General features: G+C 42.6%; 1 protein-coding gene across 1 annotated transcript in view; it reads left to right on the top strand.

The window, feature by feature from the left end:
• LOC306917822 (pyruvate carboxylase, mitochondrial-like) overlaps positions 1-26,328 on the top strand; it is a gene marked incomplete at both ends in the record, with an annotated part of 110,406 nt that extends 84,078 nt beyond the window's left edge. Inside the window, one exon of the mRNA XM_079530724.1 lies at positions 26,146-26,328. Coding sequence (XP_079386850.1) covers positions 26,146-26,328 — 183 coding nt within the window. The remainder of the gene's footprint in view (positions 1-26,145) is intronic.
• Positions 26,329-27,036: the final 708 nt, after the last annotated feature.

Below are 27,036 nucleotides of genomic sequence, written 5' to 3' on the forward strand. Positions count from 1 at the left end.
GGTCCCCAGCTAAATGATGGAACGTTGGTAACAAAATGGACCCTTATATTAGATCTTTCACTCTTGAGAGCGTAAAATGAAACCAAATGGACCCGTCAGGGTCCAAGAGTTACATTATAGAGCGTCGCAGTCCCGCCCCCTTTCATGACGGCGAGAGACCCGGAAAAGAATTCCCTGTTCATTTTCCTCATAGACTTTTCAAAAAGTATCAAATAATTTGTAAGAAGAAGAAAAAGGCAGGATACAACACTTTTTTTTTTCTTTTCGGGGGGGATTCTTTTCCGGGTCTCTCGTCGTCATGAAAGGGGGCGGGACTGCGACGCTCTATTGTTAAACATATGCATTAAATGGTGCATTTATATAGTGCCTTTATCCAAGGTGCTTTACATAGGTTGTGCATTACATTCACACATTCATACACCGATGGCAGCGGAAACCATGCAAGGCACCAACCAGCACATAGGGAGCAATTAGGGGTTCAGTGTCTTGCTCAAGGACACTTCGACACTAACTCTGGGGGAACCGTGGTACGAACTGGCAACCTTGCAGTTACCATCAGGCCACTCTACCCCAGAGCCACCGCCGCCCCACTTAATTTACACGTAGTTTACACAATTACAGAATGTAGGAGAATTGTTATCTCTCCTAACGGTACCAACATCAATAGTGCATGGAATTGTGGGCACAATCTTATCCAAACGACAACAAAATATGCTTTAGTGTTGGGTTTGAGGAAGCTAAATCTCATCAAATGGTGATCTGTGTCTCAAATACATGATGGGCCTTGTCCTTGATATGAAATAGATTGAAAACCACTGGGTTATAAAGGTGTTGTATTGAAGGACGAGAGTATAGCATAAAGGGTATTATGAAAGAGTCTTTTTCAGATAATCAGCGTTCAGCTAGGAGGCTGTGTGCTCCTTTGGGAGAAACTAGGTGTCCTAGAAAGCAAAATGAATTATCAGCCAGTCTCTCCATCACGGTGATGTCCTCAGGCAGGCATTACAATATGTCCCTTAAGGACACTGGTTCCCAAAGTGGGTTCTTTGAGGGAGTTCCAGGAGCTCCCCATGCTAAATCAGGGGTTCTCAACGTTTTTGGCTGGGGACCCCCGAAAATGCTTTGGCCATGTCTCGCGACCCCCACCCCGCCCCCCCTCCCCACCACCAATACAAACTGACTGCAAAAATAACCTTAATAATAGAGAAAATACATCATAAATGAATACTGAAACCAGATATAATCATTAAGGAAAGTTTATGCATGCACCACATACTATGTAAACTCTTAATTTCCATTTGCCAGCCATTCAGTTGCAAAAAGTAATTTGGGGACCCCCCCAAAATAATTTGGCGACCCCCCTGGGTTGTCACAATAGGGAATAGGGCTAGGTTTTTTCTGTGAACACATTTGGTGTACAAGGGAAAAAAAGGGCAGAGCCTAGTACAGATCCCTGGGGGGGACCCCAGTCAACAAAGTTTGCAAGGCTGGATGCCTTTTCACAACATTCATTAAACTTGGTTTATTTTATATGACGGTTATGACCTATATATATTATTTTTTCTTAACTTATTTTTTTTTTTACCTGATTCGTTTGCTGCCACTCGTTGACATAATATTGACCTAGGAATGTTGAAGTTATGCCTCCGACATACGGTAGTAGAACTAACTATAACACTGCTTGTGGGGTTGTTTAGTGTTCTTTTGGTGTGTACTTTTGGGTACTTTTGGGTACATTTGGGTCCTTTGGGTATGCTTTTGGGTACATGTGGGTACTTTTGGGTATGCTTTTGGGTACTTGTGGGTACCTAGTAGGACCCAACCCACCCTGTATCATTTTAGTTGTATATGTTCCATTAGAATACACAAGGCAGGGACCAGCTCAGTGGGTTCAATCTCCGGCCAAGTTAAAGACTGTGAAAATGTACTATATACATTTACTCGGGCCAACGTCTTCCTGCTTGGCCTGAGGAACACCACGTTTTTTTGCACTGCTGCATCTCATCGGCTCGTTCTTGACAGCCTGCCATAAGCTTTATGGAGACTAAAAGTTTTCATAATTTTAGAGAGAACTTTGCCAGCCTCCGCTATAGCCAGCTGGAAGCAGATGGCTTACTGCCACGCAAAGTATCCAGTATGACAGTAAACTAATTACAATAAAATAAAAAAGAACAAAAGAGTATCAGCACTTTAACACACAACATTGGCCCCCACACACACACACACACACACACACACACACACACACACACACACACACACACACACACACACACACACACACACACACACACACCTTGATTGCACATTATGATGTATCCGTTTGTAATTGACTTTGCTTTGTGAATGTACGTGTGTAGTGGCAGCATGTGGCTGCTAAAGTATTCAGCGTGGTTCGTAATTGTTGTTTTTTACATTTTATAAACACTTTGGATGCATCTATTAGGTGGTTTATATGATATGATGGCGTGTGGAAGTCACAACAAGCTTGTAAATGAAAAACCAAAAAGTCTGTTCAATTCTAACCTGCCAAATACATTCAGGTTCAGGGCATTAAAAACACATTCTGCTTTGGGCTGTTTTCATTTGCAAAGCGTGTTCAGCATTTTTTCAGAATGTGTGTTTACAGCACATAACTTTGAGCGATATCTGGGTATTGCTTGTTTGAACATTTGCATATAAAAAAATCCCTTCCCATTTACAACAGCTCACTTGCTGTATCTCCCAACGCTACAGGGATGACACTGCCTCATAACCCAGTGGTTCTCAAACCTTTTCATGTCAAGGACCCCCACATTTGACGCTCATTTGCCTGCGGACCCCCCCATTAGGAATTAATGGAAGGACCCCCTGGAACTCCCTCAAGGACCCCTGGGGGTCCCCGCCGGACCCCACTTTGAGAACCACTGCCTTAACCCTTTAAAACCCGGGAAAGCGTCTGTGTAACAATTAGGCTATTTCACACTTTGGCTATTCAATAATAAGCAGATCTACAAGCTCATACCACGTCTCTTTGTGCCGCACTACGAGCGTGCAGATCTGCTATTTTTTGAAAGATTGTGAACATTTTGTGCAAAGCTTTGAGTAATGTATACTGTATATAGTAGTTATTTTTGGATATTCTTTGCTACTTTTGTGCATCACTCTTGTGCTTTCTATGTTACAAAATAGCATAAGTTGAAATATGGAGACAACATGATTTCAGGCCGACCGCAACGATATATGTTCCCACGACTAACTGATTCATTTTCCCTTTGTTGCATTTAAATCATTGAGGAATAGGCGCCGTCTCGATGATACCACAGGGAGGACAAATTCTATTAAGTCATTACCTCGCAAGAGAAATTAGTTCATGTAAAACAAATTAACAATGTATTGTTATTGGGCACGTATGCAGTTTATTAGAATACATCAATTGTTTTTTTTTCTGGAGAATGCCCTTTAGCTGCAAAAGAGATTAATGTCGTGTTTGTTTTTGTGTGGGATGCATTGCGTTAGACGCTCGATGATGGATTATATGGACCATGGTAGCTTAAGCTTTTATTTGTAAAGAATAACGAATGAAGTCAAGCTTTGCAAACAGCAGTGGTGGAAAAAGTACTCAAAGGTTTTACTTTAGTAAAATGATCAATGTTGCAATAGAACTACTTATAGTTACAAGTAAAGCATGGCATTCAAAATACAATACAACGGTATTGGCATCAAAATGCACTTAGAGTGCCAATAATAAAAGTACACATTAAGCATCAAAATAGCAGATTTACAAGCATGCAATGTGTAGCATCGCAGCGCATTGTGAGCTTGCTTCTATTTTCAATGGCCCGGAATATACTGTATATACTGTAGGGCTGAAGTCTACAAAGTACGTCTACAAAGTAACTAGTTAGTTAGTTAGTTTTCAAATGAAAGTAGTGGAGTAAAAGTACCATATTTGGAAAAGAGATGTACGGTAGTAGAGTAGAAGTATTGAAAATTGGAAATACTCAAGGTAAACACAAGTTCAGTACTTAAGTTCAGAACTTAAGTAAATCTACTTACTTTCCAGTAAGTAGATACTTACTTACTGGAAAGTAAGTAGATTTACTTAAGTTCAGAACTTTAGTAAATCTACTTAAGTACAATTTTGAGGTATTTTCAATACTTCTACTCTATTACATCTCTTTTCCAAATATAGTACTTTTACTCCACTAAGTAAGTAAGTATCTATTACTTACTTTACGTACTTGACGTCTTAAAGTATGTGTTTTATGATGTCCTTATTTGTCTGGGCGCTGTTTGTTTTAACCTGTACAGCACTTTGGTCAGCTTCTGTTGTTTTCAATGTGCTATATAAATAAAAGTTTGATTTGATTTGATTTGACAAAGGTTTCATAGAATGTGACCGAGGTTGCTGCAGCGCGAATGCGTTCCACGTTCCAGCCAATGGCAGGCCGTGCTCCGGTTCATTTCAGTGCACCTCCTCTCCCCAAAGTCCTGCACATGGACATCACAAAGCTTTTAAAATATTGTGTGAGGAGGACATCATTGGAACTTTAACTAAGAGTAAAGTCATGTATTTTTTGTACACTTACCACCCTGTTTTCGCCAGCGTTTTTACCCCTTATCCCTAAACTGCCTGACCTTTTTTGCGACCTTTTTTGGAGAACATTTTTAAATAGTTCAAATAGCCGACCTACAAGCTCACAACGTGCATTTCCGTGTAATGTGTGTGCAGCTTGCACCTGACAGTGATAGGCCTATCTCACAGCCCGTTTTTCACGCCCACTTCCGGTAAATAGTGGTGACTTTAACATGGGCATTTACACGTTTTTTTCTCTGGAGAATCTAAGTACATTTTCTAATGTAAAAATGTGACAGACCAATATTATTATGAAGCAAACAAGATGGTAAATCAGGTCGAGCAGATAGAACAAACCTTACCTTGAGAAAACAAAAGTTGTAGACTTCTTAAATAACCTCTTTTAACATGTAGCGTCTATGGAGTGACGTCACGCTATCACCACTAACCCCGAAAGGGGGCGTATTTAGGGGGGCGGGGAAATTCTGTGAGATAGGCTTATTGCCATGTTTGTCTGCCTCCATCGTCATGTTTCCATATTTAGCTGGTTTGTATTTTGTGCGTGCGTGCGTGCGTGCGTGCGTGCGTGCGTGCGTGCGTGCGTGCGTGCGTGCGTGCGTGCGTGCGTGCGTGCGTGCGTGCGTCTCCAAAGCCCTCAACAACCTCTAGTGCCATCATAGACATCTGGTTGTCACCTATACGTTAATGGCATCAGTGTTTAATATTGCATGAGATTTCCGTGTGTGTGTGTGTGTGTTGTGTGTGTGCGTGTGCGTGCACGCATCTGCACATGTCCTACACGGATGCGCTTTTTCTTTTGTTCTCTCTCTCTCTCTTTTGTGCATGTACGTATACTGTCCATGTGCTGTTGCTGCCGGCAATGGCTATTTTGGACTAACCTTTCATGTTGCTTGTACAGCTGGGCTGCTGTTACTCAAAAGAGAATAAATGATGAGGAAAGAGGAGAGGGAAGCGCACAGGCCCTGTCCATGCTCCAGTTTTAGGCGATAAGGTGACCACCCAAACGGTGGTTTAGTAACAAGCAGAGAGCGGCGAGTCGCTTATAACCGCAGCGTGACGTCAGTGTCGGTGTAGTATTCGGCGGTCACTTGAGTGTCTGTGAGGTCTTTCTTCTGACCCATTTAGAGATTTTTTAAGTTGATTATCTTTGCCCCATGAAGCTCTCGGAAGGTTCCCCTTCCATGACTTTTCCTAAATATTAAAAAAGAAAAAAAAATCATCTGAAACATTTTCTAAATAATGAATTATAGGCATACTTATACCATCTCTGCCGATTCGTTTTCCGTCAAACTGACCCCTATGACCCTTTCAGACAGCCCATTGTTCAATTTAAAAGACGATGGCTCTACCCCGCTGGGAGGTTGAAGGTGTCAAAGCTTCTGGAGACAAAACGTGCATTTTTGACCTGAAGTCAGCTTGTGTGGTACCTGGCCTTACTCTTACTACAGTCATGGGAGTGTTAACCCTTAGAAGATGAAAGACGCCAATTGGCGTCTTCATCAGAATTCCGTAAATGATCAATGACGCCAATTGGCGTCTTCACAGTTTTTGATGAATCTAAACATATTAATATGCTCCGAAGCGCTGTTTAAATTCCTGAGCTTATATTCCAACTACATTACCCAGAAAACCCGTGTCACGTGACACACGTGTACGTGTTGCCATTGGAAGCTGGTCCCACCCCCTGTAAACAGTGGGGGCAGAGGGAGTCTTCATAGTTATCATTGTTTTGCCTGTTTGCCGTCTCGCCCGAGCGATTTTCTAGCAGAAAAAGTTGAAAGCAGTACTATTTATTTGAGCGAGTTTTGTGGTAGTAGTATTGATCCATACGCGTCCCAGTCGCCTTCTCCAGGCGGAGTAGCCCTGGTCCAGTGCTTACAGCGAGACTCGCTGCTCCCTCCCTCCTTTTTTCATTGTCTCCCCATCGTCGTCCGATGAGCTATACCGGGAAACCATTGAAGAAGACGATCAACCCGGAATGTTTTGAGGTAATCTTATTGTAGAAAATGCCCTTCTATAGTGATCAGAAATCATAAGATGATCGCTACAAATAGATGCTTGGATAATTACTACTACTAGTCAGATCATGACGCCAGAATGACTCACCACGATGGCCCCCAGCCATTAGCCAGCACCGAAGGTGCTGGCTAATGGTGTTGGTCGGTGCATTGGTGCTGGCTAAGGGCTGGAGGGGGGGTTGGTGTCAATCGGTTGGTTGGTGCAGTACAAATGTATCGTAGCAGGCATGCACGCATGGCAGTACAAGTATTTTATATTGTAGCGTGCCTTATAGGCGATCTGATCTTTAGAGTAATGTTCGCTCCTTTTATTTACTGTCTACAAAGACGGAGAACAAACATGCATCGTTTACTGAAGCAACGCGTGGTTATGATGACGTTGCTACAAGGATCGGAGGGGGGACGGGGAGTGAAGCTAACAGTAGCGTATTATATAAGATCTGTATGACGTTTCATTGACGTCTGAGCTTGCATGATAATTGCATTCATTGTATATTGTATACAATCATGATTGTACATTGTTTAGTGTGTCTCCGTGTGATGATGATGATGACGATGATGTCAGATAGCCTACGTCCCCCCCCCCCCAACTGGCTATTGGCCGGGCTGACTACAGCTAAATGTTTATTTTTTATATATTTAGAACTGGCATCAGATGAGGAGGAGGATGATGATGATGATGATGATGATGAAGACGAAGAGTCAAGACTGCGATGGAGTTCTCCGACACTGAACCGGATGCATTCATTCATTTCAGTTGTTGTTTTTTTTAAATTTAGCCTACACACACACACACCGTCAAGAACAACTGGAATGCAGTGGTTTGGGGACACTGGGGAGTTTGGGGACAACTGTTTTGTATGTAGGCCTATTTATTTTCTGTAATATTTATTATAATTGTATTATGTTAGTCATAAAAAATAAAAGACAAGCTTTTACAATGAGTTAGACCTGTCATGGCTATTTTGTTCACTAGTCTGAGGTTTATGGTTTGACTAAGCGAGTTTCAACTGTGATTTACTCTGTAACGGTAGATGGTAAGAACCCAATTTTTTTGTTATAATACAGTATACATTCAAGTCTATATTTTGATACATATCATGGGCACAAAGTCATATCAAAACAATGTCCTTGGATGAGTTTTTTATCAAAACTGTTTCTTCACAACAGGTTTTTGAGATACATGCATGAATAGACACGGTACTGGTAAGACTATGTAAACATGGTATATATCAAAATGTGCGTTAGAATGTCTAATTTTACCCCAAAAAAGAATTGAGTTTATATGATGTTCCATTTCAGAGCTAGGGGGACTTTTAGCTGGATAGGTCAGATTGATCATGACTGACCATGCTATTTATAGATGGCAAAATATCTACAGTGGTACATGTGAGAAACTTTTTATTTTATTTTAATTGAACTAGACAACTCACCCTTTAAAATGAGATATTGCATGGCTATGTACGCCCAGCAGAAAAAAAGTTATTTAGAAAATAAAACTTCAACCGGTCATAACTTTTTTTGTTGTCCTAGAAACACTACCCAGTGTAAATGCAGGCTCTTTTAAATGGCTTCCAACACCACAACTAAACATTTTATCAACTCAGTTCATTTTTTTCCTGGAAGCAGACAAGCCAAGCTTTCTCTGAAGGTCTTTCGTTGTCACACATTCACAGCAGAGAATTTTCAATAAATCATTCAAAAACGCCATTCTGCCATAGAGAAGTCTAAAAACTATATAGAAATCCATGAAACTCTCAAAGAGTTAAGGGCGGAGACGAATAGCTTTATGTGGTGTGAGGATGAAAGAGGGCTGGCCGGATGAAAACCCATGGAATTAAGGAAAAAGGGACGAGAAAGGAGGAAGGAAGAGAGAGAAGGGAAGGGAGCGAGCGTCCCAAGTGGGATTGAGGAGAGGAGAGATGAGATGAGAGGAGAGAGTGATGAGGGAACCATCGAAGAGATGTGATTAACCAGAGAAGAAAGGGTCGCAGGCAGAGAGACGGAGAGAGAGAGAGATGGAGAAAGTGTTTGGAAGAGGGGGAGCGGCATCACTCATTAGGGTCATTATACCTCCATCTGGAGCTCTCGTGCCACACACGCGCACGCGCACAGATTTGTTGACAGTCAATTTACTGTACGCTCATAAGCAACTTTACAATAATGTAGTTTAGAACCATTAAAATCACATTTAATGTTGTGTTACTTTATTTAATAACCAAATAATAATTGTAACAACAATAATAATAATACAATTGAATTTTCAATCCGGCCATGATGGCCAGCAATATTTCGATTTAACGGTCAATTGAGATTTCAGGTCAGTTAAGATTTCAATCGATGGCCAGCACATACCGACTAACAGAAACGCAGGCGGACAGGCATGCAGGCAGGCAGGCGGGCGGGCGGGCAGACAGGTAGGCAGGCGGGCAGACAGGTAGGCAGACAAGCAGGCAGGCAGTTAGACAGGTAGACAGGTAGGCAGGCGGGCAGACAGGTAGGCAGACAAGCAGGCAGGCAGTTAGACAGGTAGACAGGCAGGCAGGCAGGCAGACAGGTAGGCGGGCAGGCAGGCAGGCAGGCAGGCAGGCACACGGGGAGAAGGTTTGGAAGGAGAGGGAGGAGTTAAGACTCAATAAGACAAAGAAGGAATACATAAAGACAGGCATACCCTGAAGACAGAGACAGAGGAGAAGAAGGAGTGAGGAGTGGCAGCAGGGACATAATGTTTTTTTTTTGCTGGAGTGCTTGGAGTGAAAAGTTGAGCCGCTGTAGAGAGAGAGAAAATGATGGTGAAATCAAAAGGATAGAAGGGAAATTGAAAGTGAAGGAGAGATAGCGGCTGAGTGGCTCTATTGGGGATTCAGGACCTGACCCCGGTTGGTCACTCCGTTTCGCATGAGCTTAGACGAGCAGCGATCAAGCACAGCCAATTAGATAGATTTACTATAGTGGCCCCTGCCTCCATGTCAGGGGCAGTGGCACCACAAACACTCCTAGAAACTCTTCTCCTCGCTGCGGTTTTCTACGGAATTAAATGTCGCAATTGTTCAAATAATCGGTAATATTTTCTGGTGATTCTAAGGCTGACTTTGTGTGACATTGCACTATTGCACACAATGAACTAAGGGAATTTATTTTTTTCTTGCCAGAGGGATGTTACAGAGATGAGGGAACCTCCTCGGTTTTAGTCGCACTGTTACTGCTATATAAAATCTGGTAAATCTGGGTGCTGTGTGTGTGTGTGTGTGTGTTAGGCATATACTTTTCAATTAAAGAGAAGTAATTAGCCTGGTCTTTCTCTCTCTCTCTCTCTCTCTCTCTCTCTCTCTCTCTCTCTCTCTCTCTCTCTCTCTCTCTCTCTCTCTCTCTCTCTGGTCCTGTAACAAGTCACTGCACAGTGAGAGTATCCGTCAACAGCTTTTGTATTCCCCCCGCATTGGCCAGGGAGCTCTCATAGGATGAATTTTAAGCAGAGTGGGGGAAGTGGGGGAATGTGCGTGCGTGTATGTGTGTGTGTGCACGTGCGTGTGTGTGCGAAAAGAGGTCCCAGTATTGATCCATGACAACGATCCCTTGTCCAGTCGATGCTATCGGCGTTCAATATTCCCAACCGATCGATTATTGTTGTCACAGTTGTCCACTAGTTGTCAATGTTGAAAAACAAAACAAACGCATGTGAATGCATTGTTAGTTTGTATCTGCGTAGGTGTACAGATAACCGGCAACTTCATACATTTACCACATGTCCCACTATACTATAGGCTACTGTATAGTAATCTAACGCATAATTAGCCCATTCTGGGCGGGAACCCCTTTTGGTGTTTTAAGCATTATGCTATACTTTAGCTATTGATCTACAAGCTCATAGCACGGCACCGAGTGCCGCGCTATGAGCTTGTAGATCTGCTAGTATGTATATGTAGTAAGTATGTGTTTAGTTCAGTGTTGATTTTGACAACAAATTGATTTTAGTTTTAGTCATTTAGACTTTCGAATAGTTTTCATTTAGTTTTAGTCAAATTTTAGTGACATTGGTATGTTTTAGTGTTAGTCTAGTTTCAGTCGGGCCAAACAACATAAGATTTTAGTCGACTAAATCTACAGTTGATTTAGTGCGTGCGTGCGTGCGTGCGTGCGTGCGTGCGTGCGTGCGTGCGTGCGTGTGTGTGTTGTTTTTCTTAGATCCAGGCCCTGGGAGTGAGTTTGTGTTTGTTGTCGCAGTGTGATTCTTTGGAGGCCGTATCATGGTTCTGTACAATGTTAAGTCCTTGTCACATTAAACAACTTTGTTTCACACGAGAGCCTCTATATACTGAGCCGGATGTTTATCAATGGCCATGGAATGTTCAACAAACAATCACTGCTACTATACTAGCAAGCAACCCACTCAGAATACTGTCTCTCTCTCTCTCTCTCTCTCTCTCTCTCTCTCTCTCTCTCTCTCTCTCTCTCTCGTATAATGTTCTATCACACATGGTATGGCATTTACTGTGCATAAAGTACATGAGCAGCTTTCCCCCGGTGGGCGGCCATCTGCCTCGACCGTGTCGGGGGAGAGGTTAGACATAAGGTTGGTGAGGGGTGCGTTAAAACGACCGGATTAAGGTTGGTGATGGGTGCGTTAAAACGACCGGATTAAGGTTGGTGAGGGGTGCGTTAAAACGACCGGATTAAGGTTGGTGATGGGTGCGTTAAAACGACCGGATTAAGGTTGGTGAGGGGTGCGTTAAAATGACCGGATTAAGGTTGGTGATGGGTGCGTTAAAACGACCGGATTAAGGTTGGTGATGGGTGCGTTAAAACGACCGGATTAAGGTTGGTGAGGGGTGCGTTAAAATGACCGGATTAAGGTTGGTGATGGGTTCGTTAAAACGACCGGATTAAGGTTGGTGAGGGGTGCGTTAAGGGTTGGGAGAGGGTTAAGGTTAGGTTTAGGTGTGCTGCCCCGTAGGAGGTTAGGGTGAGGGTTTGAGATAGGTTGTAGGACTAATGACTGGTCTAAAAGTAGCTGATCTACAAGCAAGCTCACAACCTGGCACCAATCGTCACATATTAAACTCTTAAACTAATGGCCTAAGTCATTTTTTGAGGAAATGTATTTGTTGGCCTAATGCTGCATTCACATGGAATCAGGCAAGCGGTAGACGGCAAACGGCAAAACCGCACGGCACGGTAAAAAGATTAAATATTTTAACATTGATACCGTTACCGTCGCCGGTTTGCCGTCTACCGCTTGCCTGATCCCATGTGAATGCAGCATCAGTCAGCTCCTCATGACACCTGGCCACCTAAAATCGCCAAAGTCCTAATTGAAAGGGATCATGCTCATCTCGCCTCTTTTAGTAAAATGACCTATCTCGAGAGGCCAAAATAGACCTAAGTCAAAAACAAATTGCTTAAGTCAGGAGTAAGTTAGGTAAATTGGTGCTATTTTTTATGTTAATAGTCATACATTGTTATAAACATTTTTGGTACAAATTGTTAAGAAATATCATTGTTCAGATATATAGCTATCCACGATTTAACTTGCTAAATTGATAGCATCATGGTCCATAGCTACGCCTACTGAAAGGCCACAACTGCACAAAAGAGTATGTCTTTACTCAAACTGTCTAAATAATATAACCCAAGTGTCTTTTATACTTTTATTGTCGTTTAACAAACATACATTTAAACACATGAACTATTTATCTAGGATTGGTTTAAGGGTTAGTTTTAACCCAGTTTAGGTTAGACGTTTAGTTAGTTTTAACTAGTTAGTTAGGTTCGTTTAGTTTCGTTTAGTTAGAAAACCTGTTACAGATGAAGACAGAGATACATAGCATTCGTCAATTACAGGCAGGTTACAACACATGGATAACACATTATTCATTGATTATTAATAGTTTGCATTATGTATCAATAATTACCATTGGTCTAATGTGAGTTGTTGTTCATCATGTCCATGTGGTTACATGAGGTGTGGATTCTTCCTTGGTTGCTGAATCTAACCTATTGAAACTGGCGCAAGGCCATTTAAACCCTCTGTTTCCTTAGACCTGCCCTGTGGGCAGGTTCACATCAGCTAACATTCAATTGGCTGCTGGGCACTGTGGCAACAGTCCTTAACCTTACTATTGGTTTAAAACCAGGAAGTATTACCTGCCATGTGCTAGCACATGGCCGGAGCACCCTGCTGTGAGGTTTACTGTAGCCATGGTATGGTAATTACATGGGCTGGGGAATGGTCTATTTCCCCACTCTACTCTCAACTGGTTTATGAGAGTTTAGGGTTTAACACATTAATCATTTACATTCCTTTTAGGCACTGGACATCTCCACCTTAGATAATGCAGGCATAATGTTTTATAGTTAAACACAGTCATTGGGACATGTTGTTGCTCTTCACCGGCAGTGGGCAACATTACTACCCCCGCAGGGTGTCGGAATTCACACCTTTATCTTGTTCCTCCAGCAGCTGCCAGGGGTCTGACAGGGGTCCTAGGCAGCTTTGAGCTTAGGTGCATGTCACTGTCACTTCCACAACATATTTATTAAACATTAACACATCCCAATATCCTGGATATTTCCACAATCATATACTTTTGATGTGGATCCGTTTTGACTTTTCCTGAAAATTGTATTTATTTCTGTTCACACTTTCACACAAAAAAACAATTTATTTCAATCTGATTTGTGATGCTATTACATGAATTATCCTCAGAACTAATTTCCCTTTTCTGCATGTCTATCTTCTTCTTGTGCTCCTTCTGTCACACACTTTGTCATTCCTGTATATCGAATATAAATATAATGTCTGCTAAGACTGTAACTGCAGCGGCTAAATTGACACTTATCGATTATCACCGCCGCTTGGGGCTAGAATAACCCATTCTGGACGGGAACCGCCTTTTGGTGTTTTAAGAATTGTGTTATGCTTTAGCTATTGAAAAATAGCAGATCTACAAGCTCATAGCGCGGCACCGAGTGCCGCGCTATGAGCTTGTAGGTCTGCTATTTTTGAAAAATCGTGAAAATGTAGCACACATTTGGAATATCTTTCAGAGCGAACATTTTTAACTCAAATCTTTGCTTCTGTGAACATATTTTCAGATGGGGGTTGGAGGCCAAATACATGAAATAGTCCTTGACATGAAATTGTTTGAGAACCGCTGACATAGAAACAGAGGTTTATCAGAAAACTGTCACGATTTCGAAGACATTTTGTAGAATCGTGCTCGGGTCTTAATGGGATAACAGCTGACGTGGCAACATGAAGGTACTGTATATGATTCTACTGTACACGTGAGGCTTGTGCTAAATAATATATAGAGACGGGGGTTTGCAGCGACAGGCTGCCACTGACACACCGCTCAATTATGCAGCCACTACATTAACGCTGGTGTAGTCTGTTAGCATGTTATGAAAAAACAATATTGGCGTTCCCTGGCACTTCACCTCTGACCCACACGCACGCACGCACGCACGCACGCACCCCCACACGTGCACACACACACACACACACACACACACACACACACACACACAGAACACACAGCGCACACACACACACACACACACACAGCACACACACACACACAGCACACACACAGCACACACAGCACACACAGCACAACAGCTTGGCTTGGAATTGAAAATGGAGCTCAACTAGACCCTGCTCTACTGTCCAATTAGATGAAATATTGCCCACAGAGTGGAGGGAGGGCTGTATACAGTAGCCGCTGTTGTTGCTATTATTTCTAAACGTGGCACTACTGTACAGCAAAAGCTTGGCGTCATCATTATATTATTATCCGGCATTTATTTATTTTTAGCTCCACTAGACGCTATAGCTGTTGAGAGTGAAAGGAATCTGCGGACACACAGAGAGACAATGTGTGACAATGGTGTACGACATACAATCGTATGGCGTTGAACGTGCAATGTGTTTGTGTGAACGGAACCCTACGGAAGGGTACCTTTTTTTCCAATTTGCTTTGTTCGAATTTCCGTGCATTCATGGACTATAGTCGGCGCCTTAAAGCAGCCCTGTTTCACAGATAGCCTACAGGTCCGCATCCCATTATAAAAAAAGCGTATAGACGGCGATTTATTTCTTTTATTTCTTTTTTATTTTCCTGCCGCCACCAGACAATACGGAGGCTTTTTACAGCATTTTATTTTCCACCGGCAACAGAAAATGGTCAATTACCAGCTAATGTGAAGTCTTCTCTCTCCTTCTTCGCTCTTGTCTGCTTGCCTTCCTTCTCTCCCCCTACAGCCTCTCCCTTCTGTCTGTCTCTGGCTTCTCTCACGCAGCTCCGCTTCAATTATTAAGCCATCGAGACCGCCAGCGCATCTGTGTCACCTCGTATACAGCTTTTAACCACTTTAACCGTTATTCTAAACTTAGCTTGTTTTAAATCGGGGGGGTTCCTCCCTGAAACAACATATTTTCAGATGGGGGGGGGGGGGGGGGGGGTCTGCAAATACAGATAATTCTGGGGGTCCTTGACATGAAAAAAGGTTGAGCACCACTGACATAGAAACATGTTTTTTTTCCTTAAAACTGTCATGATTTAGAAGACATTTTTTGTCGAATCTGGTCTCCGGTCTCATTTTGGGCGGGAACCCCTTTTGGTGTTTTAAACATTGTTATAATTTAGCTATTGAACAATAGCAGATCTACAAGCTCATAGCGCGCCACCGAGTGGCGTGCTACGAGCTTGTAAAAATCGTGAATGTTTGGAGGATTTAGAAGATTTTTTTTAAATTTCGAGGTCAGGCCTAAATGGCTTAACACTGCTCTTGTAGCTCCTCTCTGTTGCTACCACGGTCTTGTTTCATATGGTCTGTCTCTCGTCCTCCATCTCTCTCGTTCTGCTCTTCTCAGCCCTAAAGGCTCGGTCTGCATGCTCCTCTCTAATTGGCACCTGATCAGTTGGAGCTCAGATATAGCCGTCACTCTATCGCTGCATAATATATGTGGCTGTCAGGAGTGATGCTCGAGAATGCCTGTGCAGTCCTTCTCTGCAAAAAGTTGTATGTGTGTATATACACACGCAAGCACGCACGCACGTGCACGCACGCAAGCACGCATGCACGCATAGACACACATTAAAGGGGGAATTTCTCCCTAACCCTTTTTTTACAAAAGTAAGTTGATAATTATGTATATTGACCAAAAAATAAAATAAAAAAATAAATAAAGATATAGGGCGCTGGTCCTGGAGCTGGTCCTCCAGCTGCTCCTGGAGGGGGTCTAACATCAGCTCACGTAGACCAGGAAGAGTGCAGTGTCAACAATGCATGGAGTGTTGCTGTCACATCATCTAGAACAGATGTGAACAAAAAAGAAAAACCAATTGCGCGATTGAATAGGAGTTCTAGCGTTAGACCCCTCCAGGAGCAGCTGAAGGACCAGCTCCAGGACCAGCGCCCCATATCTTTTTTTTTTTTTTTTTTGGTCAATATACATAATTATTTACTTTTGTAAAAAAAAAAGGGGGAAGGGGGAAATTCCCCTTTAACAATTTCATACATTTAGTGTGTGCAAGCATTGCATTCAGTACCAGAGAGAGCCACCAAGGTGGGGTAAGATGTTAGACCAATGGCTCTATTTTCATCACTGCCTAGTGCCTATACACCTTGGCTATATCTTGCGCCACCCCCTTATACCCATTATCCCTAAACTTAAATAGCCGGTCTTACAAGCTCACAACGTGTCAATGTACTGTAGATTGGCTAGTTGAACTATTTTAAAAGGTAAATAAAACCTTTTTTTTATTTTTTATGTCTGTATTGAGACTTTTAAGGTTTGGCTCATTAATTTATCATAATCAAGCAACATAATATTGATTAAAATGCTAGTCCATGGCCTTGTTGTTTTGAAGTTTGGTTTGTAACTTTGCCATCAAGGTCACAGCACACACACACTCACAACACGTGTCTCTCTGAGTGAAATAGAGAGCTCTTTCTTGCCGTCTAAACATGTCAAACCCAGCAGTGGCCCTGAAGCAAATCATAAAGACTAAATAAATAATAATTGAAAAATATAAATAGCGTGTGTTGCAGAGAGGGGAAGCCAGTTGGATTCATTTCAGTTCTTGAAAAGCTGTCTTGGAGACCTCGTCTGGCTCTGGCACTAATAAAATATGCATGGGTTTTATTTGAGTATCCTGCTGACTGAAATGTTCTGTGATGTCTGAGATGTTTCCGTGGCTCATTAAGGTTATACCGTTTCTGTCGCCAAGGAGAGTGATCCGGGCGCTATTACTTTGAAAGAACGCTTGGATAACAATGCAGTCAATCAGCCTTTTTATTATATTTATATATATTTCTTATATTATATTGTTTTTTATTATATATTGCCTTTCTTTTATTTAATTTCTGATAACATAAGGTAAGCGCAGACAGATGGCTGGCATCGCTCAGAAATGAACAGCAAGCTGGGAAGAGACGAGTGGATACTGTATTTTTTTTTTTTAAATGTTTTATCCCTCAATTTTGTAACCCATTTTTTCACCCAGTGTCAATTATCTAATGTAATCCTGGGCGCTACACTACCTTTACCAACCTGGGGGGGCAGCGGACTGGCCTCATGCTTCCTTCTATGCATGAGGAGTCCAAGCTGCTTCTTTTCACCTGACAGGGGAGAGTTTCCCCGGCCGGACGTAGCGCGTGGAAGGATTAGGAACACGTTATTCCAACCAGTTCCTTTCCCCTCCATCAGGCGCCCCGGCTGGCCAGGGGGAGGTAGTTTAGAGACCAGGATTACGGCATGTTTTTGTGAGGGTACCTACCCTAGGGGACACACGGGGAGAACATGCAAACTCCACACAGAAAGGCCCATTCGCCAACCCCGCCTCGGGTATGGGCACTGATGGCGCGGAGGAGGTGGTTCTCAAACTATTTCATGTCAAGGACCCCATAAATTATAATTGGCCGAGAGAGAGAGAGGTGGAATCAATAATGCACTGCATGAATCGGATCATGAATCAGAGTATTAACCCTTTCAGGCCTGACGTCGAAATTTAAAAAAAAAAAAAGTTTTCTAAATCATGACAATTTTCGGAAAGATTTGAGGCACATTTTAACGATTTTTCAAAAATAGCAGACCTACAAGTTCATAGCGCGCCACTCGGTGGCGCGCTATGAGCTTGTAGATCTGCTATTTTTCAATAGCTAAATTATAACATAATGTTTAAAACGCTAACGCTAACGTGACATGGATGCGTTCCAGGTATCAATGGATTAAAGAGATGCTGAGCGGCGAAACATTGGACGAGGGGGGGGGGGAGCTTTGTCAGAACATCAACAGAGAGCGTGGGGTTTTATTGTAACATCATTGCGTTCACTGCGGGTGTAACAGTCTGGATGAAGAATTATACCAACACATGCTGGGGGTCATAGGTCAGAGTCAGTTTCGGCGGTGGAAGTGTGCTCGCACACAGTGCGTCCGCATATCTACAGGCAAAGCATGTGTGTGTGTGTGTGTGCGCAAAGCCTTTGAGCCGGGTATTGAGATAATTGGGATTTATCTGCTGATCACTGAGACCGCGTTGCAGAGCGATAGGGGTGATTCTAGATTCAGAGAGAGAGAGAGAGAGAGAGGGAAACTGGGAGACTGGGTTTCAGCTCCTGTAATTAGCTATTAGCTTCAGTGCCGAGAGAGAGAGAGAGAGAGAGGCAGCTCTCTGACACAGTAGTCCATCTACTTGTAATGTCTTGAAGGTACGCAGACAGATAAAGAGGAGGGGAGCGATTTTCTTGTTAGATGTGAACCCCGAGGTAAGAGGATTTGACACCTCGCCTTAAATTATTAACAAGGCACTTGTCTTTTCACCTTGACTCATCTCTCCTCACTCGCACTCATTTTCTCTCTCTGTCTCTCTGTCTCTGTCTCTCTCTCTCTCTCTCTCTCTCTCTCTCTCACTCTCTCTCTCTCTCTCTCTCTCATTCAATACGCATCATGAAGTGTGCCCTGCCCGGGCCACCATTAGCACGACATACATGTAAATATGAATAAATATGCTAATGGTGACATATGAGGCAGTTGTGCACATGCACCTCCGAGTTACACGTTGACCGCCCGCCCAGCGGAGTGCGTGGGATGATAAGCGGTTCATATTGTACAGTGTCATTTTATTTGACAAGGGAGCACAGCGCAGTGACTCCCATGTGTACAACACGGGGATCAAATAAATGACAAAGCATTTTTCTTTTTATGGTTTTCATGTTTTCAGCAAAGACTTTGGTGAAGTTCAATGTATTTGTAAGTGGTCCCTGGACACGCAGCAATATTTATTGCATAGTGTGCAATAACCCATTTAGGCTTCTGAAAGAATATATATTCAAAGATTTGTGCCGCATTTTCACGATTTAAAAAAAATAGCAGACCTACAAGCTCGTAGCGCGCCACTCGGTGGCGCGCTATGAGCTTGTAGATCTGCTATTTTTCAATAGCTAAAGTAACGCTTAGTTAAAACATAGCATAAACAAGCATAGTTAAAACAAGCATAATGCTTAGTTATAACACCAAAAGGGGTTTCCGTTCAGAATGGGATAACTGCTATATGTCTTTGTTGTCACCCTGGGAAGACAGATGTTTATATTTGTGTATCCATGTTTGCCTCGAGGCTCGTCTCCCTTCGTGCATGCGTGTATCTATTCTACGTCCGAGCATAGACATGGCAACGCCTCGCCTGCCTCTGATTGGCCTACCGACCCTGCCGGCCTTAACAGACTTTCCTCCGAGGTGGCTAGCTACATGCTGGATAGTCTGCCAAGAGGTTACTCCGTGGTGGGAAATAAATAAATAGTACAACTACGATATAATACAAGAGAATGACAGCTTGGCACGTGCAACAGTAACTTTTATGTTTTGTAGAAGAAGCAAACTAATATATTGTTTTATGCTGTTTATTTTACATGTGTACACTACAGTGTAAACTTGAAACATTATTGTACTGTAAAAAGGTCTCTTTTCCCTTGATCTTTATCATTGTTTTAGTATATTAGTATTAGTTTACTATAATTAGATTAATACACGATAATCAACACTAGCACTTTAATTTAGAACACACCCAAATCAAATCATACAAATACGTGTTCAATCAATCATCCAATCGAAGCAAACGGCATAAACAATATTAGTTTGCCTCTTCTACAAAAAATAAAAGTTACAAGTTACTGTCGCGCGTGCCAAGCTGTCATTCTCTTGGAGTAACCTCGCGTCTCGGAGGGGGCAAGACGGGCAGTGTCGGTAGGCCAATCAGAGGCAGGCGGGGCGTTACCATGTCTATGCTCGGACGTAGAATAGATATACGCTTCGTGCATGTGTCATTCTCAAACTTCTTTCGTGCCAGGGCATCCCTAAAATGGCATGTATTTGGCCGCGGTGAGCTTGTAGGTGTCATATTTTTTGAGAACCACTATTCTATATCCCAAAACCTATGTTTTTATATAGCTAAATCGGAAATGACAACAGATGCTTTCCCGGTTTTCAAAGGTTAAACATGGCACTCTTATGTTGGCCATTTTCCAAAAAGCAGCTAATCTACAAGCTCACAACATTTGGCTATTTTAAACCATTTCGGGCGGGAACCCCTTTTGGTGTTTCAAGCATTGTGTTATACTTTAGCTATTGAAAAACAGCAGATCTACAAGCTCATAGCGCGCCACCGAGTGGCGCGCTATGAACTTGTAGGTCTGCTATTTTAGAAAAATCGTAAAAATGCGGCACAAATCTTTGAATAGGTATATATTCTTTCAGAGCGAACATTTTTTTATTTCGACGTCAGGCCTAAATGGGTGAACGTACAACCAAGTATATGTGGCTGTCGAGTGCCTAATTGATCCATGTCAAAATGTCAACACGTCGCTTGAATGTGTCACTGTTTTATTTGTATTTCATACCTGCGTTCTATCGGCTCATGATTGCAACGAGCTGCTCCCAGCTGTGTGCATGAACAGAGCACATAACAGCATGATTATGTCCCTGCACACTCAAGCCCAACCCAATATGGATTTAACCAAAATGAAACGAGGGGCTGTTATACAGTAAGTGCAGTATTTTCTACTTTGACACGATTACCAAAATCCCCCGAAGGACCTGAAAAGACGTAGGCAGGTTGTGTGAAAAAAGTGCAAATCAAGACCAGACGAGTGTTTAGGTTTGACACTTGCACAGCTGTTGTTTGTTTTTCAGCCATGACACGTTGGGTGTCTGTGGAGAAAAGATACAGAGGTACAGAAGTCTGAGGTGTGTGTGTGTCTGATACCAGTGGTGTTGTACAGCTAAGTACATTCAAGTACTGTACTTAAGTCAAATGTTGACGTAAGTTGTATTTGTACTTTATTTGAGTATTTCCAGTACTTTTACTTCTATTGTACTTTTACTCCACTAGATGTATTATTATTATTATCACAAAACATACATTAACCACTTATTAACCACACCCTATATACATTCCGGCCATTTGAAAGTAGCCCGATCTGCAAGCTCACAATGTGTCGCGATGTGACGCATTGTGAGCTTGTAGCTCTGCTAAAAGATTAGTATACATTTGAAACACTTGAAATGGCACATTCTGTGCAATAGGTACTTTTACTTTTGGCACTTTAGCTACATTTTGACGCCAATAGTTTTGTACTTTTACTTTTACAAGGGTCTCGGTTCCATTTCCTTCTGGCTTTGTGTGTGTGTGTGTGTGTGTGTGTGTGTGTGTGTGTGTGTGTGTGTGTGTGTGTGTGTGTGTGTGTGTGTGTGTGTGTGTGTGTGTGTGTGTGTGTGTGTGTGTGTGTGTGTGTGTGTGTGTGTGTGTGTGTGTGTGTGTGTGTGTGTGTGTGTGTGAGTGAGTGAGAATGGACTATCATGATGCACATTGGAGGAAAAATAACCTCTTTGGTAAAGGTGTTAGGCGATATATAAATGCAGACCATTTAGAATGGACCTGCTGTGCTCTCATAAAGTGACATATTGCTTCGGCCTGTGGGGGAATAAAAAGTGCCCACCACGTTGTCCGTAATAAACGGATAAACCACCGCAGTATGAAACCACTGCAGTTCATAAAGAAGAAGTGCTGTTATTTTAGATTGAGATGGTCGCTGGCCAAACAGATCTCAGTGGGCAGTGACTTGGTGGAAGGACACAGAAAAAAAGCCTGTTCAGGGAGTAAACCGTGTGACATGATGAGTAATGACTGGCTCCGTCTATTGTTGTTATCCCCGTAGAGTGTAGAGAGACAGCCATAGCTTTTACTGAAGCAACACATTCACTGCTCTTTCATCAGGGAATGATTTAAATGTCATCAGTTTAACGGCCCGTCTGTGCTGTGAAGAAGTTAACCCATTTAGACCTGACTTCGAAATTTAGAAAATGTCTGCTAAATCATGACAGTTTTCTGAAAAAAACCCTATGTTTCTATATCAGTGGTTCTCAATATTTCATGTCTAGGACCCCAGAAATAATATGTAGGCTAATTGGCCCGCCGACCTCCATCTGAAAATATGCTGTTTCAGGAACCCCCCCCCCAGAACCAGAAATAGCAGACCTACAAGCTCGTAGCGCGGCACTCGGTGCCGCGCTACGAGCTTGTAGATCTGTTATTTTTCAATAGCTAAAGTACAATTACATAATGCTTAAAACACCAAAAGGGGTTCCTGCCCAGAATGGGTTAAGAACATATGGGGATAACCACATGTTCTCATACCATTCTCCTTTTGTCCATACATCTTTACAGTCTTAAGTTTTACAACCTTGAATTCAAACAGCTTTGAAACTGTACAAATCTCATGACGGTGTCACGTGAAGAGACAGTTGGCGTCGTGTACTCTTTCTTCTCATTTAATACCTGGCTCGTTAATATCTGTCTTTCTTTGTGTGTTTGCGTCACGTGGAAGTTATATTGCAATGCGCGATTAATATGCGTCATCCATCAGCCATTGTTTGCGTATTCACAATTGGATTTTGAGAATTGTCCTTGTAAACAACAAGGTATTGTTGAATGCAGATTGTGCGGCAGCATTGAGGATTTAAATGGATTGAACTGGATACAATGGCTTCGGTAAACGAGCGACAACATTGGGGTGGATGTTGAAGTTAATGTGGAGGGTAATGGAGGATGGCACTCTTCATATTTCCTCATTCACCACCTTGACAGAACAGGTTTAAAGGGAAGCGAGCTTAATCCATTCTGGGCGGGAACCCCTTTTGGTGTTTTAAGCATTATCTTCTACTTTAGCTATTGAAAAATAGCAGATCTACAAGCTCATAGCGCGGCACCGAGTGCCGCGCTACGAGCTTGTAGGTCTGCTATTTTTGAAAAATCGTGAAAATGCGGCACAAATATTTGAATATAATTATATTGTTTTTAACTCAAATCTTTGCTTCTGGGGGGGTTCCTGGAACAACATATTTTCAGATGGGGGTCGGCGGCCAATTACATATATTTTTTGGGGTCCTTGACATGAAATATTTAGCACCACTGATACAGAAACATACAGTAGGTATTTCAGAAAACTGTCAGAATTTAGAAGACATTTTTAAAATGTTGACGTCAGGCCTAAATGGGTTAATGTTTACCTAAAGCTGGGTTTCATTGTGTACTAACGTCACTTAGCATAACAGGAAAAAAATGTAGGACTTAGCTTTGCATTATAATGGAAAAAAACGCATTCCTCTCAAAAAACAAATTGTACTTTCTCATATTGTTCCAATTTTGTCGAAGGCGTATTTGCTGCTAGTTGTTCACCACATATCACCACATATCTGCGGCTCTAGCCCCGGTTTATGTTCAATTTAATTTGTCCAGGTTTCTCACTCCGTGTTCACCCTTCCGCAACATAATTAGTTCTCTGCCCATATGCGGCAATGTAGATTTTTTTTTCGGGGGAGCAAATCTGCTGTGCAAATGTTCCATTTTTTTCCTGATCTCTGCGAGGCCATCCATCAAACCTCTGTCAAAGACGGAGACGAATCTATGTAGATGAAATAATGAGTTTGGATAATAAACACACAAGGACTGATGGCTGGGTGATTAGACTGTAGCTGTGGCCATAAATCGCCCGGTTTTATCGTCTATGGAAATATCATGGGTGGATAATGTCTGTGAATCAACATTGTTGTAGTTGAGTATTTCCATCAACGCTCTGCTACAATGTCATTTTATTGAGGCCCTGAAATTTCACAGCTGAAGAATCGCAATTCAATGTATATAGAACCACACATTTTTATTTTATAAACACAGCATAGGAAAACAACAAGTACCACAATACGGACATTACAATGCACAGACAAAAAACTAAATACAAACAAAAAACAAACAAAACGAGTACACCACAGTCTTGACATGATTGTACATTACAGGTCACCAGAGTCTTTGTTATTCACTACCGTTCAATGAGGTACATTGAAGCGCAGTCTAGAATGGTCCACTGTATCTAATCTTGACGGCACATTTTTATTTTAGTTTTAGTCATTATTGTTGCAACCGCAGGACGCATTTACTATGGAATCTTGCATTTCCCGTCAGTGTGTCACACCAGGCCAAGCCCCCAGGTCATCCTGACATCACGTTGACATCAGCCACCATATATGGTGCCCGGCCGGTCATCGAGAAATCATCAGGGATGGATAGGTCATGTCATAGTACAATGCGACCTGCTGTCACAGTTAAGCCCATATATGGAGATTCCTGATGCCATCAATATTGGCCGGCAACTCTAAAATTGCCGATCTACAAGCTGCAACGTGTTGTGAGCTTGTAGATCTGCTCTTTTCAGAATGCAAGCTAGCATAGCACGCACACACACACAGAGAGACATATGTGCACTCACGCACACACGTGCACACACACACACACACACACACACACACACACACACACACACACTCTCACAATGCCCCCGGGATATTCAGATATAATGGGGTTGTTTAGGGAAAGGGTTTCATGTACTGTAAGCCTGCCTGGAAAATTCAACCCCGAGGCTGTATTTTTTTTGGGTTGGGAGTTGATTATTTTGACCCAAAAAGACCTGTTTTCTTTTAATTAAATGCCTCATTTATACCAATCTCCTCTATTCCCTTCAATAGATGTGATGCGTCGACGGGTTCTCCACTCTGTAAACACCATCTCACTGTACACATGCCATGTTATGTACCATGCTGCTTTGAGATTCATAACTAACCCATTTTGACCCGAGATCAGATTCTAAAAATGTCTTCTACATCCTGACAGTTTTCTGAAAAAGCTATGTTTCTATGTCAGTCGTTCTTTGATTTTTTCAAAAATAGCAGACCTACAAGCTCGTAGCGCGCCACTCGGTGGCGCGCTATGAGCTTGTAGGTCTGCTATTTTTCAATAGCTAAAGCATAACGTAATGCTAACACCAAAAGGGGTTCCCGCCCAGAATGGGCTAACTCACCTTTCCGAACACGTTGTACGCTGCAGTCGGTTGGTTCTCATTGACATCCCGCAGGCTGCAGCATTGGCATGTTTTCATTTATAAAGCCATGGGTGATCTGCCGTCTTTACATTTCCTCCAAATTCGACTTGGTCCAAAATGGTCTCAACCTCAGGTCAAATGCTTGGCTACGGTGTGAAGTATCAGTATCAGCATTCAAAAATGCCTGGCCTTCTTTGGCCCCTGGTCGTGGAACGATCTACAGTCCAGACTAAAATTGGCTTTGAAAGTTCCCTTGAGAAGTTTCAAAATGATCATCTTAGATGTACAGTCCAACACCTGCACATGTTTGGATATGTGCTAGCCTATGTTCATGCCTAGATATTTATTATTTCGGTTTAGGACTGATTTTGTTGTATTTATATCATAGGTACTTTGAGGTGTATTATGGATGTTTTTTTTTGTGTTCCAAAATGTATGATGTAATGTGGTATTGAAGTGTAATTTTATTTCTGCCTCTTGGCCAGTTCCCACTTGTAAAAGAGACGCAGTCTGAATGTCTTTTTTACTAAAGGTTAAATAAAAAAATAAATGTAATCCTACACTCAATTTACCCATTTACCATGAGACACGATTCTACAAAATGTCTTCAGTTTCAGAAAAAAACGTTTTCATGTCAAGGACCCCAAATATTATATTATTTTGGCCGCGGGCCCTCATCTCAACATGTTTTGTTCCAGGGACCACCCCAGAAGCATAGATTTTAGTTAAAAAACGTTCGCTGTGAAAGAGAAAGATTTGCACACGTTTTCACAATTTTTCAAAAATCGCAAGTGCTACAATGTACAAGTGTACAAGTGCTATACGAGCTTGCTATCTTTCAACAGCTAAAGTTTAAAAATAATGGTTAACCCATTTTGGGCAGGAACTCCTTTTGGTGTTTTAAAGTGCCTGGAACAACATATTTTCAAATGGGGGTCGGCGGCCAATTTCATAACATTTCTGGGGTCCTTGACATGAAACCACTGACATAGAAACATAGGTATTTCAGAAAACTGTCAGCATTTAGAAGACGTTTTGTAGAATCGTCCATGGGTTAAAGTGGTTGTATTTTGATGAAGTCTGTAATCCCTCTCTCTCTCTCTCTCTGTGTGTCCTCAGGTGTTCCGTAGCGGCGAGGGCATGGGCATCCGTCTGGACAGCGCGTCGGCCTTCCAGGGCGCCATCATCTCCCCGCACTACGACTCTCTGCTGGTCAAGGTCATCGCCAGTGGCAAGGACCTGCAGATGGCCGCCAGCAAGATGAGCCGCGCCCTGGCCGAGTTCAGAGTCCGAGGGGTCAAGGTAGGACACCTCATCTTCGTCTTCTGACCGTGTGTGTGTGTGTGTGTGTGTGACTGTGTGAGGGCGCGGCCGTGCGCACACGGGAAGAAGCTTGCTGCAACTATTGAGGTGTGCTTGAACCTTAGTACAGTACATACATAGTGCTGTGTGTGTGTGTGTGTGTGTGTGTGTGTGTGTGTGTGTGAGAGAGAGAGAGAGAGCCTTGAAGTGGCAGCTGTGCTGAGGATGAGAGGGCGTGCGTGTGCCTGTCCACTATCCATGCATGTCTTTGGAGAAGACATGTAAAGGGTGATTCCAGGCTATTCAAGCTAATCTGGCACGGTTAAATCTGTTTTGATGTGTGTGCGTGTGTGTGCGTGCGTGCTGTTATGTGAAGATGCGTGAATCTGAAGAGCCTGTTTGTCAAGTGGCAATTCCAGACTGTTCTGACCAATTACGATGTGGTTAAAGGTACGCCTGTCGTGTGTGTGTGTGCATTCATGTGTGCAATGGGTTCCAGTAATGATCCACTATAAGGGCATCTATAATCCATTCGATACAACAGGATGCTCAGAGTCTCAACTAATCAATGACAGACTCGAGACGTCAATACCTGATCTGCGTGTGTGTGCATATGTTGCTGGGAGCCACTTACAAAAATAACACACACACACACACGCACGCACGCACGCACGCACGCACGCACGCATGCGTTACTACTTGCCTAGT

Source organism: Electrona antarctica, assembly GCF_951216825.1.
Source record: "Electrona antarctica genome assembly, contig: scaffold_300, whole genome shotgun sequence".
NCBI lineage: Eukaryota > Metazoa > Chordata > Actinopteri > Myctophiformes > Myctophidae > Electrona > Electrona antarctica.